General features: G+C 34.4%; 1 protein-coding gene across 2 annotated transcripts; it reads left to right on the top strand.

Annotated features, from left to right (window-relative positions):
- The first annotated feature begins 466 nt into the window (after positions 1-466).
- On the top strand, positions 467-14,831 carry tfe3b (transcription factor binding to IGHM enhancer 3b). 2 transcript variants are annotated; one of them, XM_058791842.1, is made up of 9 exons: positions 467-607; positions 1,690-1,925; positions 2,573-2,797; positions 9,991-10,086; positions 10,964-11,075; positions 11,163-11,219; positions 11,312-11,387; positions 12,171-12,318; positions 12,575-14,831. In XM_058791842.1, exons 2-9 carry the CDS (start codon positions 1,734-1,736, stop codon positions 13,019-13,021), a joined length of 1,353 nt encoding a protein of 450 aa, XP_058647825.1. In that variant the 5' UTR covers positions 467-607; positions 1,690-1,733; the 3' UTR covers positions 13,022-14,831. The 2 variants fall into 2 exon arrangements, with proteins under 2 accessions (XP_058647825.1, XP_058647824.1); XM_058791841.1 differs by having other exon boundaries at positions 10,964-11,219.
- Positions 14,832-14,972: the final 141 nt, after the last annotated feature.

The raw sequence follows: 14,972 nt of genomic DNA, 5'->3' as shown, positions 1-14,972 counted from the left end.
TCATAAATCACCTGTAAGTTTTATTTTACTGTTCAGCTCTTTTTACCAGAGAAACTGATACCATCTAACTATTTCTTTTAAAATCTGCTAAATAATTTAGATTTTAACTGTTCAATTGATGAATTTTTAGAAAAATGTTTTATTTACTTTTATAGAGACAATTTTTATTTTAAACTCTACTATTATAATATTTATTAATGGCTTTTATTTTCATATGTTCAGTTTTTTTCTTTTAATTTTTCATTTTCAGTTTTAGAAATTATGTACTTTTAAATTTCTTATATTTAGTTAGCGTTATATATAATTTATTATTTTTAGTAATTTTATTTCAGTTAGTCGCCAATGCAACGGTTCTAAACTAATTTTAAAGCTTCTCATGTAATATTTATACTTTTTATTTCAGCTTTATTTCAATTAAGTAACTTTTTAAGAGTTTTAGTTAACAATAGTAAAAACTCTACATATGAAATGGGAAAAGAGCTAAAGGGTGGTCGAGTGTGATGTGGAGACATGGGACTCAGTCTGTCATATCCAAAACAAGGAAATCCTCGTGCGAGTAATGGCGATTCTTCTAGAAAACTCGCTTTACTTCTGCTAACACAACCAGGTAACTCCTCCAACTTTATTTCGACCTCTTGTTGAGCTGACACGTATTTATAAACCGTGTTAATCTCAGAATAATTCTTCGTTGAGGAAAGTTAACAAAGTTGAATACAGGCAACGCGCCAATTTGACGTTGGTTGACATGTCAACTAGCTAGCAAGTTAGCCTAGCGCTAACAGCTGGATGCTGTCAACAACTTTTCCTTGCTTGCTATAGAGATAGTCATATGCAGTAACAGTGGTTTTATGTTGTAAATAACTAACACACACGTTCATTTGGTGTAAATTAACGAATTTACTTAACTTTAAATAATCTCGACAATGTAGCGAACTAATGCATGACTCCCCAGCATATATCTAACTGCACAATCGTAATTGAAGTGTTTTGTGTATTTATAGCTTCAGAAATACATCCAGAATAGTATTTATACCTGATGATTTGTGGGTATTTAAAAAGACGTTAATTTTCAAGATAAATCCTGAACAATAGTAGTTGGGTTAGCTGTCTTCTGGTAAATTCTGTACTTCCCCATGAAAGAGAGCTGCAGATTTCATATGACTTATTACGGATTCAGATCTTAAACTTTATGGAGTATTTTGGTCAGACGCATGTTTTATGTTGTATATTTGAATATATCTCTCTTGTTGGGTAGTCTTTAAAAATACAAAGTTACAGTGTATGATACACAATATGATTTGTGTGTGTATATGTGTGTGTGTGTGTCTATATGTATATGTGTGTATATATATATATATATATATATATATATATATATATATATATATATATATATATATAGAATATTTATTTATATTAATTTGAAGTCTAAAAGAGATTAATCTGTTTGATGATGATGCTTTGGTAGAGTATTACATTTCTTTTTGAATGCAACTATCTGAGTGGGATGACTCAGTTAAATTTCCCTGGTCGTTAACCCTTCATTGTCCAAAAGGAGAAGTGATTTCCATTATAAATTTCCCTGGTTCTTAACCCTTCATTGTCCAAAAGGAGAAGTGATTTCCATTATTTTCTTTTATACTGCTTCTTGTACTATAGCCAACGTTCTTGATGCTTTCACCATTGCAGCTTGTTAATTCTTCTCATACGTGGCCTGTGGAACCAGCGTAGCCATGTCATCTCGGGTGTTGCTACGGCAACAGTTGATGCGGGAGCAGGCGCAGGAGCAGGAGAGGAGGGAGGCGCAGCAGCAGGCGTCTGCCGCTCAGCTCCGTCTGACAGAGTCCACTCCTGCCATCTCCGTCACGGTGCCACCCATGGCCACCCGCCCTCCTCCAGCTCAAGTACCGGTGGAGGTTTTGAAGGTGGGTTTGGACCTTCTTATACTACTTTTTTTTTCCCCTTATGTTTCTTGCCGTGAGACAATCAGCTGAAACTTTAAAGCTAGACTCAAAACACTGCTAAAATGAAAATAACATTGCAAAAGAAACTCATAACTAATTGAAATAAAATATAAATATTAGATGAAAAACCTTAAACTTAAACTAGACTAAAATTAGATTATAAAATTAAAAATCTTTCCTTGGCAACTAAGGGAAAGAAATATTTTTTTATTAAATATTTTTAAGTTGAAGTACTAAAATAACTAAACCAAAATAGAAATAAAACAAATTATAGCTAAATAGAAATATTTTTTAAAATTCGAACAAAATCATTGCTAAAAATGTTCATTGCTACATTTACATTTACTTTTACATTTAGTCATTTAGTAGATGCTTTTATCCAAATCAACTTACAAATGAGGACAATGGAAGCAATCAAAATCAACAAAAGAGCAATGAAATGCAAGTACTATAACAAGTCTCACTTAGTTATGACAAGTCTCAAGTGTAAGTTCCCTTTTTAATTAAAAGTAACACAATTTCCTTCCTTAAAACTACTGCATGGACAAAAACAAATGTCAGTGACGTCTTTATGTGACCATTGATCCACTGTTTTTACTTTGCTGTAGGTGCAAACTCATCTTGAAAACCCAACTAAATACCACATCCAGCAGGCCCAGAGGCAGCAAGTGAAGCAGTACTTGTCCACCACACTAGGAAATAAAGTTGCCACACAAACTCTCGGTATATCCCCCGTTCCACAGTCAAATTCTGCTCCGGAGAGGTGCCCTTCTGCAAGCAGTGCTCCCAACAGTCCAATGGCACATCTAAACCTGGGCTCCAATAAAGAAGAGGTAAAGCACATCTAAGTATACACTATGTACTGATCATCTCATTCAAATGTAGAAGTTGCTTAAAGGCCAGTTAACACCAAGAATGAAAACTGCATTGGCGTCCACCCCAACGCAAAATAACATTCTATTGCAGTTATGTCGTCTGCCAGTTTTAATGCGTTAGCTCGATTCAATGTTTTTATTGTTCATCAACTAGAAAAATTGTGAAAACTATATTGTTTCTCTATGTCGTTATTGTTAAGCCCTGTTCATATCAAGCACAATAGCTATAAAGATAACTATAAAGATACAGTTCTAAAATCATTCTCAGTCTTCAAGAATAGCAGAGTTCACACCACAACTATAACAATAAAGGCACAGAGAAACGATATTGTTGGAATCACTTTCAGAACGATTTTTTTTCCAGCTGGTGAATGATACAAACACTGACAGCCAATCAGAAACCATTTTGCTATAATGAGCTTGAGAATTTAAAGTGACAGATGCGCGTGCGCTTAGAATATACAGACGATATCCTCCGCTGGTGCGGACGCTAATATAGTTATCTTTATAGTTATTGTTCTTGGTGGGAACGTGGCTTTATACTTGTTTAGTGGACTTCAAATTCCACTTTTTAAAACTTTTTAGTTATAGTATTAGTTATTGTTATAGTTATCATAGTTTGTGCAAACAGGCCTTTATCACTTTTTTCTCAGGTTTGGAAAGCTTAAATCGAAAGTAGTGTTTTTTTATATTTTTATATTGGGTTTTAAATGACAAGCATCAGAATTGTTTATTATACAACAGTAAATAAAAATGTCTTTAAAATTATACAGTGGATTTACACAGAAGTACAGCGGAAGTGTTTTTTCCTCCTTTAAAGTTGCTAAGCCTATTTTACTATTTTACTCGCCTAAAATGCACAATTATATGTTGCATAGTTAAATTTTATGTTCATTTTGCATTAACACTGTCTGCGACCCTAAAAAATATATCTGCCCACCAGTTGAGAAATAAACTAATGCAGGCTTTTCCACTTTTTCCTTTTTTTTTTTTTCTTTTTTTGGTTTTTTTTTTTTTTACTTATTTCTGCTGAAATGTACATTAGGGCTGTAGCTATCGAAAATTTTAGTAATCAAGTATTCTACCGAAAATTCTATTGAGTAATCGGATATGAAGAACGTTTTCTTTATTAAAGGGCAATACCAAATACACAAGAGAAAATAAGATGGGTCTCTTAAAACGAACAAGTAATTTGTTTCCTTTTTAGAAGAATTAACATTTTTATAGCTGAAATTGCATATATTAATAACTGTGAAAACATTTAGTGCATTTAATTGCCATATTACAAATACAAATATATAAAAATATAAAAATCAATTTCAAATTACTTTAAAAAAGGTAAACCTAGTACAACCTAAAACTAAGACATAAATCAAAATAATAGTAATAAAAAAATAATAATACCTAAACATTGTGCAACTTAACTTTCAAGTTTCAGCCTAACTTCAGCTCAGGCGTGACTTAAGCCTTTACTGTCTTCTTAGAAGGCACTTCTTAACACATTTTTTAGCAACATGAATTTAAAGTTATTTGGAGAATAAACCCTCTTAAATGTCTCTCTGTATACTGGTGTGTGTGTAATCCTTTAAAGGAGCATGTGGTTGCAAACACAGTGCTCTGTATGTAGTTACAGTAAATGGTAGGGATGCACTGGAAATTCTGGGCCGAAACCGAGAATTCTGGATGTGCTTGGTCGAAAACCGAAACTGCTTTGTAATAATTATTTGTTTTATTCAATAATATAAAGTAGTTTTGTACGACTTTTTAATTTAACTCAATTTTAATTACACGGAATTTAAAAAACACAAGCCAAGTCCTCAGTGCTTCTTTTTGTTGACAGCAGCAGATTTATAAATTATTCTCATTACCAATTTGGGAAGATGCACGTATCACATGGTCACATGCCTTGTAAAAAATCATAAAAGTGATGCAGTGCTAAACGGTCTCTCGCTGTTGGTGCTTGTAATGATTTTTGCTTCTTTCTCTGACAGTTTTAAATGCTTTCACACGGCTGTGTTTGCTGCATTAGTGCGTGCCTCTGTTTGATCACGTCACGTCATTGTTCAATACAATTTATTCAGTCTTTTTACTTATTTTGGTGCATCCCTAGTAAATATGTCATTGCATCACTATATCATTGATATCGCGATATAACACTTTTTTTATCATGTAAAAATTTATACCGGTATTATCGTGGACGATATGATATGGCACACGCAACATATTTTAGGTGTTATTATAATTATAGCTATGATTAAAGAAAATGACAATTATAAAGTTATGTTTTATTTTCTCTCACCTAATGTTTTATTAATGTTTATTCTTAAAATAGTCTTACGAAATGTTTTATTTTTCCTCATAAATTCTGTCTTGTGTATCTGGTTATCAAATGAAGGCATAAAACATTAATTCTATTTATCTTTAAATTATTGAAAATTAAACTTCTTGGCAAAAAAAAGGGGATTTACTATTCAAATTAAAACATGGAAGAAATATTGTGTGTAGTGATGTTCCGATACCCTTTTTCCCTTCCCGATACCGATTCCGATACCTTGGCTCAGGGTATCGGTTATACAGCTGTATATCATGAATCATGAATATTAATCACGTTGTCTGCGTTCCTTGAACTGATTTGCTGAAATCAAACCAGGGACGATAATAGGTGAGCGCCAGCCAATGAGATTGTCGTTTGCGCATTAGCTCCGCCTACTATCGGAGAACTCGGCAGTTCTGAAAAGCTGAAGAATTCCAAAGGAACGTTATTTTGACAGGAAAATACATCAAAGAATATCGTTTACATACCATGCAGAATTGACGCGCTACATGTAAGACTGACTGACTCGCGCTCTCTCTCTCTCTCTCTGCGTGTGAGGGGAAAAAAGCAAAGCGACGGTGAGTCGTGCACTTCACACTAGAGCTTATGGTACGTCAAATACAGGTGCGCTGCGCATCCTTTCAGATGATCTGAAAAATAGATCGCTTGACGGAGAGTGAAACTCTGATGCGCTCAGAGTGTTCAGCGAGTGACAATATATCTGTGCTAAACTTATACATAGCCTCCAACTCACACGCTGACGAGTAAAATCTGATTATTTATTAGCCAGTGGCTAATATTATATATCATTTAGTCGCCCAGGGTGAAGATTTAGTCACATACTCGAGTGATTTACTGGCAATGTGCTACCACATTTGTACTTCTTCTTAGCTGCTCTAAATAGTGGTTGCTTGTGGCAACACAGCACAGCTTCCTGTGTTTGCATTCTGAGCAGCGAAGAAGAATTGATTTCCGATTTTCTGCGTTAAGCAAAGCTAGCGCGCATAACTATAGGTCTTGTTTAAGAAAATGGTATCGGATCGGTACATGAGTTCAAGTACTCGCCGATACCGATGCCAGGATTTTTTGTGGTATCGGTGGAATTTCCGATACTAGTATCGGAATCGGAACAACCCTAATTACCGTAACGCGTAGTATATGCGCGCACCACAAAATAACATGGCTGCTAGAATGACCGTGTTTTTCAAAAGGGAAGGCTGGCCTGACCGCACTATTAATCTGAATTGAAACTGGTCTGTGGAAACAGGGAGTTTCCTTTTCAGAGCCATCCAAAATCAGATATAACTGCTCATATATGAGATTTGGAGGGCATTTGTTTTGTAATGGTACATTAGACCATTCTGAAACTGGCTAAGTAACACTGTGGGGTAGTGAGCTGTCAATCTGAATTAACACTGATGTGTGGAAACAGGGAGTTTCATTTTTAGAGCTATTCAAAATTAGACAAAACTGGTTATATATGAGTTTTTGGAGGGCTGTTATTATGTAATGCTACATCAGACAGTCCTAAAACTGACTGAGTGACACCCTGGGCTGGTGTACTGTTCATCCAAAGTGAAACTTTTTTTGTGGAGACAGGGGATTTTATTTTTATAACTATGTGAATTTACAGATACAAAATGGATATGCAAGTTGTAAAAGGCTTTTATTTTGTTATTTCTCATCAGACAGATTTTTCATATTAATTGGCTTTTATTTATATATTTATTTATATCAGACCGTTTTAAACTTATTTATTCATTCATTCATTCATTCATTGACAGAGAAACTGGCTCAGTAAATGAAAGCTAAAGATCGCTTTTCCTCTGATCTGTTTTAACACGCTATTACTGTAACGCGTAGTATATGCGCGCACCACAAAATAACGTGGCGGCTAGAATGACCGTGTTTTTCAAAGTGGAGGCTGGCCTGACCGCAGTCAGTAACGCTACTGCAAACAGGAATAAGTATACTACATAGAAATTTCTTGTCAGCGTGTTATTTGAGCGGACTTAGCTTTTCCAGTGAGCATGAGCGGTAAATGAGCAGAATGCACATTGATAGAGCGGAGTATTGTACGGAGCGTCACACGGCGCAATGATGACGGCTGGAGGAGAGTGAAACCTGAACACTGCTGTGCGGCGCAAGTATATATCGCTGCAGCCCGGAGACCTCCAAGTGGGAGGGACTTATGCCGCAAGTAGGTTGGGACAGCTCCAAGAGGGAGGGTAGGTTTAGGGTTGGGTTTGGTGTAGGCAGTGGTCTCAAACTCAATTCCTGGAGGGCCACAGTTCTGCAGAGTTTAGCTCCAACCAGCTCCACATCACACCTGCTTGGAAGTTTCTAGTGATCCTGAAGACTTTGATTAGCTGGATCAGGTGTGTTTGATTAGGGTTGGAGCTAAGCTGTGTCCCTCCAGGAATTGAGTTTGTGACCAATGGTGTAGGGCATATTAACAAGGCCCAACCCATTTGGAGCTGGCTCCGATCTCCATTTATCTCGTGCGGCGCGGCGCGGTGCGGCATATATTTTCGGCGGCCGAAAATTCAGTGCATCCCTAGTAAATGAACTAAACGATTCTTCGAAGCACATAATTTGCCTCAATGATTTTTTGTATTCGAGTTCCTCGAGGAATCGTTTCAGCCCTAATGTACATTCATATTCTTCCTAACAGCAGTAAAACTTTGAAAAAAGTTCTTATTGTTTAACATTAGTTAATGCATTAACTATTGAAATAATTAACTAACAATCAACAATACATTTGTTGCAGTATTGATTAATCTTTAGTTAATGAAAAAATACAACTGTTCATTGTTAGTCCAAGTTAGCTCAGGTCCATTAAAAAAATATCAACAGATACAACATTTGATTTTAGTAATGTATTAGTAAAGGGTGAAATTACCATTAACTAAGATTAATAAATGGTTTATTAGTATTTTCATAGTGAGTTCATGTTAACTAATGTAATTAAGTTTTGTTAAAAATTAGTGCTGTCAAACGATTAATTGCATCAAAAATAAAAGTTTTTGTTTACATAATATATGTTTGTGTACTGTGTATATTTATTATGTAGGCTAAACATACTTATTAAGCTCACAAAATAATTACATTGGATCCAAAAGATAGTTTTAGCAACATAGCGCAGATGCTACGGAACACAGTTAGCTGACTAGCTGTATAAGATTGTGTGCTACGCTAATATTTTACTTCACAGGCATTACTGGCTTGTACTTTTACATCCATAATATTATAAATTGACAGTTTATTGCTGGTCTGTGGTTTTACAGTGCTGTAATTTTTAAAGATTTCATATTATTGTAAGGTGAGTTTAAAGGGTGCTTCAGTGTGACATCAATGAGAAAAAGTATAATTTCATAGATATTGTTAATAATAGTTGATTTAAAATATGTATGAACTTAATACATGACCTAGATTATTTATTTAGCAAAATCCTGTCATTTCAATAAATATTACATGCAATTTATTAAAAATTGTTGCTGCTCCCATTAAACTCAGCGTGCTCTCTTTAAACTCTTCCACATTGAATGTCTATGTAAATGCTTCATAAACAGACTTTAAATATTAACTGATAGTTGTCCCTTTAAGTTAAGTTAGTTGATTTTCTATGGATTCTTGCAACTCAAATCTGCAGACTGGCTCTGACCTTTGGCATCAACTTCTCCAGATTGTAAATAAGTGGAAAATCGGGGCAAAAATCATGTAGTGTATTCCAGCCTTTAGAGACGATAAGTTGACATCCATTTAAAAAGAGGTTTCATAATGAGGCTAGTTTCTGTGTTCATCCCCATGAATTAAATGTTTTATTGGTTTGTTTTATTTGATTTTTGAATGTGTTACTTAGCTGAACATGGACTAGTCTAGATGTTACAATGTGCTTAAATGACACTTCACTATGAATATATAACTGATCAAGTTGAATACCTTGTTGCTTGATTTTAGTGTTCTATTTTTTTGCGATTGACTTTGTACCATTTTTACAATTATTCTTAAAAATTTTGTCTTTAAAATAAACAAGAATTTTTAATAAAACATGATGTGAGCTTAAAGGCTACAAAATGTACCCATTAAGCATTTAATGATGTATATCTTAATTGAAATGCTTTTGTTATTTAAAATAAAGTTAAATATTTGAGAGATTTAATATTTTATTTGAACGTAACTTTTTGTACTGAAACCAATATCTTGTGCACTAAAAATGTCTCAATGTAGATTTTGGTGAGCTTAATAGGTACGTTTACCCTATATATAAAAGTACACACAGACAATATATATTTTGAAAATATGTACATGTATTTACATGTGTGTATATATTTATATTCTTATCATTTATATTATGTATAATATATAAACATTACATATTTTTCTTAAATGTATACATGCATGTGTTTGTATTTTATAAATGCGTAATAAAAATGCACAGTACACACACATATCATGTAAACAAAAACTTTTATTTTGGATGCGATTAATAGCAATTAATCGTTTGACACCACTATTAAAAATAAAACCTAATTTAAATAGGTGAACATGCTTACCTTTCCCTCTTCTGCTTGCCCTCTCGCTAGCTTTGTGTCACAATGTACTGTAAAATACCACACCAGTGGCTTAATTATATTTGCTCTCTTTAACACCATACAGCACTTCTGCTTTAGATCGCCCATAGAACACACACTTGACTGTTGTCTTTTTAAGAATACAGTTCATCGCTTCCCCAAATACATACACGTTTATAACCCAGTTTGTTTAATTATGTGATTAGATGCGCACCACTCTTCTATGACAATAATCATTCTAAAACTTGATTGCATCCCCGCAGATGGATGATGTAATTGACGACATTATCAGCCTTGAATCCAGCTTCAATGATGACATCATGTCACTGATTGATTCTGGCCTGCAACTCCCAAACACGGTAAGCTGAGCGATCGTCTTCATTATTGATGAATACTTCCATAACATGACGGCAATGTTCTGAATAAAAGCCTCTTTGAACCGTGGCTGTATTTGTGGTAAACCAACACAAACCATTTTGAAAGCTACAGAGATTATTTCCTGAATGTAAATGTCCCCACCCCTCTTAAGAGTGAGTGCTAACCACTGCACTTATGAGGAGGCACCTCAGCAATCGACATAAACATTCACTTCTAACACTTTACTAACACCTGCCAAGCAGGAATCATCAGGGAGGGCACAAAAAGGACTGTGAATGAATTGTACAGAGCATGCAGGGACTTGGCACAGGATAGAAAGAACTTGGGAAATAACTGGTGAAGGATTTAACTTTATTTTTTTTTATGGTAAAAGTGAATTGACATAAAATGAGGATTGTAGTTTTATTGCGGGAGCATGAAAAGAAAGGAAAGGTAAAATCTCATTCTTGAATTTATTAGCTTTTATTCGTAAAGACTTCTTGAATCGCTGCTGTTTCAAATTAAAATAACATTTTTATTATAATTTATTTGTGATATATTTCATTGTAGTGTATAAGGAACATTTACATTAGAGTGAAATTGCATAATTAAAGTTATTTTAGTTGATAAAGTTTTTTTTGTTGTTTTTTTTTTTTTTGCATCTGTGTGAATATCATGAAAAATTCAGTAATTGAATAATATAGTCACACATATTTTTGTAAAGTTTATTTATTGTCAAGTGCTTGAATAGTAGTATATTTGATGGTAAAATGATATTTGATTTTAAACGATATGTTTTAGGCTGATGTGATCACCATATCCTGGTGCAACAGTTCAATGCTTTGAAGATTTTTCTTCTTCTCCATTTTATTATCTTAGCTACCAGGCAACCTTCTGGATGTCTACAACAGTCCTGGCATGACGACCCCCGCCATCACCGTCAGCAATTCTTGTCCAGCAGATCTGCCTAATATTAAAAGAGAATTAATTGGTAATGATTTACTCAGCCCAGCTTCTGTTTTTTTCCTTTGTTTCAGTTGTTTGTTGTGTGGTAGTAATAACAGCTGTATATTTTCAGACACAGAGACCAGAGCCTTCATGAAGGAGAGGCAAAAGAAAGATAATCACAATCTCAGTGAGTTCAAAAGACACACGCTCTGGTAATGTATTGCTTGTATACTGTGTCATTGCATGGCTTGGTCTCTATAAGTGTTTTGTTTTGTGCAGTTGAACGGCGGAGAAGATTCAACATAAATGACAGAATAAAGGAATTAGGAGCTCTGATACCCAAATCCAATGATCCGTAAGTTTCTTTCCTTGAAACTTTAAGCTTTATTAAGCTGAGCATTAATATATAAATATATCAGTTTTATTCATGCTTTTTAAATTTATTTTCTTCTTTTTTCCCCCCATGGGAAGTTACAGGTTGTTGAGGGAGGGAAGTGTTTATTGGGGCAGTATTAGTAATAACATGGAAGGATAATTTTATAAAATTAATGTTGTAATTTGTTGAGTTGATATTCCATGCAGAAAATCTAATAAAGAAATTTGAAATAAACTTTAAGCTTTATGGCACGTTGTTTTAGAGAAACCACACATAATGTCGCAAAAAAAAACAACAACATAGACTACCAGTGAAATGTTTTGGACACACTTGGCTGATTTTATGGCTTATGTGATCAGACTCTTATTGATTTAGGCTAATTCTGTTTTTAAATTGAATGGTATGTCAGCAGCTCTTGAACTACTGCTATTTTGTTTTAAAAATGAAAAAAAAAAAGTTCAAAAGTTTGGGTCAGTCTTTATATAATGAATGCTTTTATTCAGTAAGGATACATTAAAATGATCAAAATTGACAGTAAAGGCATTTATAATGGTACAAAAGATATATAAAATACAAGTAAATGCTGTACAAATAAATGACTCGTGGTTTCCACAAAAAATATTAAGCAGCACAACTGTTTTCAACAATGATACTTTTTAAAATACATTAAAACAAGGACATTTAAAAAAAAAATTTATATTAATATTTCACCATGTTACTATTTTTGCTTACTATTTACATCTTGTCTGCTTAAAATGGCAGGGAGATGCGCTTGAACAAAGGAACCATTTTGAAGGCTTCTGTTGATTATATAAGAAAACTTCAGAAAGAGCAACAGAGGGCCAAAGAGATTGAGATGAGGCAGAAGAAACTGGAGACATCCAACCAGGCCCTGCTGCTTCGCATACAGGTACTGTACATGTCCAAACAAGGATGTTCGCTTTCCTGTCTACCCAAAAACACATCATCCCATACTAATCTCTTCACTTCCTCCTCTAAATTATCAATATTTACTCATTTTCCATTATACTTCACCTGCAGGATGGCATGAACACGCCATCAACATACATGTGAATGTAAATACAGTACATAGTCTAGAAAACGGAACACTGTGATATCCTGTAAAAAGATGGACTCCAACACCCCCTGCTGTTTGTTGCACACAGGAGTTAGAGATGCAAGCTCGTCATCATGGCCTCTCCTCCGCTATGCCTCAAGGCCTGAGCGCAGACGCTTCCTTCCTTCAGCAACAGCTACTACAAGGAAACCAGTCCATGCAGCCTGGCTCTGGGGAAGGCCAACCTCAAAGTCACCTCAGCATGGATGGAGTCATGACACAGACTTCTCCCTTCCTCACAGTACCTTCCTCCAGCTCTCCAGCTGCTGCAGCAGTAAGCGGCCCTCTCAATCTGGATACGTTTAGCTTTGCGGAGCTGGACGACCCTTCGGCCTCCGATCTTTACCCTGACGTGGGTTTTAGTGACATTCTGATGGATGACGGCTGCATGATGCACAGCGTCAGGCCTTCAGATACACTCTTCTCCCCGATGTCCCCAGGAGCCTCCAAGACCAGCAGCCGCAGGAGTAGCATGAACATGGAGGACGACTTGTGACCGAACTGACCACTAAATGTATGTTTCTGTGCTTTTTCTTGTGTTGGATGCCATGGGATGTTTTGAAACAAAATGAAAATTCATGTTGTTCCAACTCTGTATGACTTTCTTTCTTCTGTGGAACTTGAAAGGTGATATTTTGAGAAATGAACTCAGTGGTTACCAAAGCTGATTGGTTACTGACTTTCTTCAAAATATCTTCTTTTGTGTTCTCCAGAAATGCCACATTTTTTGGTGGACCATCCCTGGAAACACTCCATGTCTTGTGCTGTCATATGTCTATATATATCAGTTCATTTTGAAAAAAAAATTAACTAGTATTACACAATTTTGTAGGCAGTCAGTGATCCCAAATTCAAAACACACCCAAAACAATTAGCCTTTTTGTAGCTAAAGTTTAGGACATTTTAGCCTTTCTATGCATAGCTGTGTTACTCTAAGGGTAAATCATGTGATGTTTATTATTGTTTTAGATATGTGTTTTTAGACTCTGCATTCAGAGCATGCAAGTGCATATATATATGATTTTGGAGTGTGGCGTGAGTAGTCACCAAAGGGATGTTTCCGAGTTGTTTAATAGCATGAACTCATTATTCATATTGTTATTTTGAAAATGTTCAAGCAATATTTCTGCATATATGAGAATTTTATTTTTTTAACACTCTTTGCTGGCTTTACTTTCAGCCAAGTACTTGCATATTTACTTCTAACTGGTTTGAAATTTCTACATTTTATTTGTTTGTTTACAACACTTCCTTTTATGGTTCGTAGGTTTGACCTTCTTCAATGTTACATTGCTAAACAAATGTGTGATGGTGCAGGTGCTCATACATAATTTTTGGTAACACTTTACAATAAGGTAAATTCGTATCTTCAGTTAATTCAGTAGCATTACTTAATACATCAGGTATCATGAAAAACATAAAATAATTTCTAGTTTTACTAGAAGTTAATTTCTACATATACTAATTCATTTAAAAAAATATTGTAATACATTCTAAACATGTAAAATGTAATTATGGACGAACCATAACGATGTAAAGTAGTATATTTATAAATGAATATTTAACCTAGATTGATTTATGTATTCATGATACCTAACGTATTAACTAGTGTTAATGAATTTTGCGTAAAGTATTACTGATTTTTAGGATGATATAAGGAAACAAGCCACATAATCATCATGCACAAATAGCTTTTCAGGTTTAAAATGTTACAAGCTACCTCTGCCTAAAGTGCTTTTTTTAACCAGTAGATCTAAATCAGCAATTTGTTAGATGCAGCTAAATACACACATACCTGCGAATGTAAATGTTATGAAAATTAACTTACAAATCTGTGTTGTGCTCAGAAATATGACATTAAGAGTACTGCCGGTAAAAGCCAAATGAAGTTTCCTCTCTGATCAAACGGTGCCTTTAGCATAAAGGAACAAAAGTCATTTTTTTTGGTTTGTAAATATAGAAAAATGAATACAAATGAGCCTTGAAAGGTTTAAAAGTTGTTCTCTATTAATACTGCAGCAATTCAAATGAATGTATAATATATAAAACTATATAATTCAAAGCTAAATGCAGACTTGTAAAATATATATTTAAAAACTTGAATGTAAATGTGATTATGCAGTTTCCCTTTTTTTCTGTCAAGGCACGGAATGGGCATAAGTTTGAAATTATTTAATTATGTGAAGTCACACAGCAATAATATTTTTTATCATCTCATTTGCTGACAGTACAGTCCTTAGAAATGAGCATTAGTGTGTGTGTGTCATAAGACATATTTCCTCTCATTAAAACTAAATTGCCAGTTATTGTTCTGTTGCTGGTGTGTGTCATTGCCTTTACTTTCATTACATCTGGACTCAATTAAAGGGAAGGTGTTGTTCTTTTTTCTAAACAAGTTTTTTCAAAGCATATAATTTATAATGGAGATCAAATGTATTTTAATTAGG

This window comes from Onychostoma macrolepis, chromosome 11 (assembly GCF_012432095.1).
Source record: "Onychostoma macrolepis isolate SWU-2019 chromosome 11, ASM1243209v1, whole genome shotgun sequence".
NCBI lineage: Eukaryota > Metazoa > Chordata > Actinopteri > Cypriniformes > Cyprinidae > Onychostoma > Onychostoma macrolepis.
The sequence above is the reverse complement of the archived record's forward strand: the minus strand, read 5'-3'. Positions and strand labels throughout refer to the sequence as shown.

What these genes read in the sequence shown, in the direction of transcription:
- tfe3b (XM_058791841.1), top strand. Translation starts at nt 1,734, where the DNA reads ATGTCATCTCGGGTGTTGCTACGGCAACAGTTGATGCGGGAGCAGGCG. An exon ending in TACCGGTGGAGGTTTTGAAG is followed by an intron (nt 1,926 to 2,572) that starts GTGGGTTTGGAC and finishes ACTTTGCTGTAG; the next exon opens with GTGCAAACTCATCTTGAAAA. An exon ending in GAAAGATAATCACAATCTCA is followed by an intron (nt 11,220 to 11,311) that starts GTGAGTTCAAAA and finishes TGTTTTGTGCAG; the next exon opens with TTGAACGGCGGAGAAGATTC.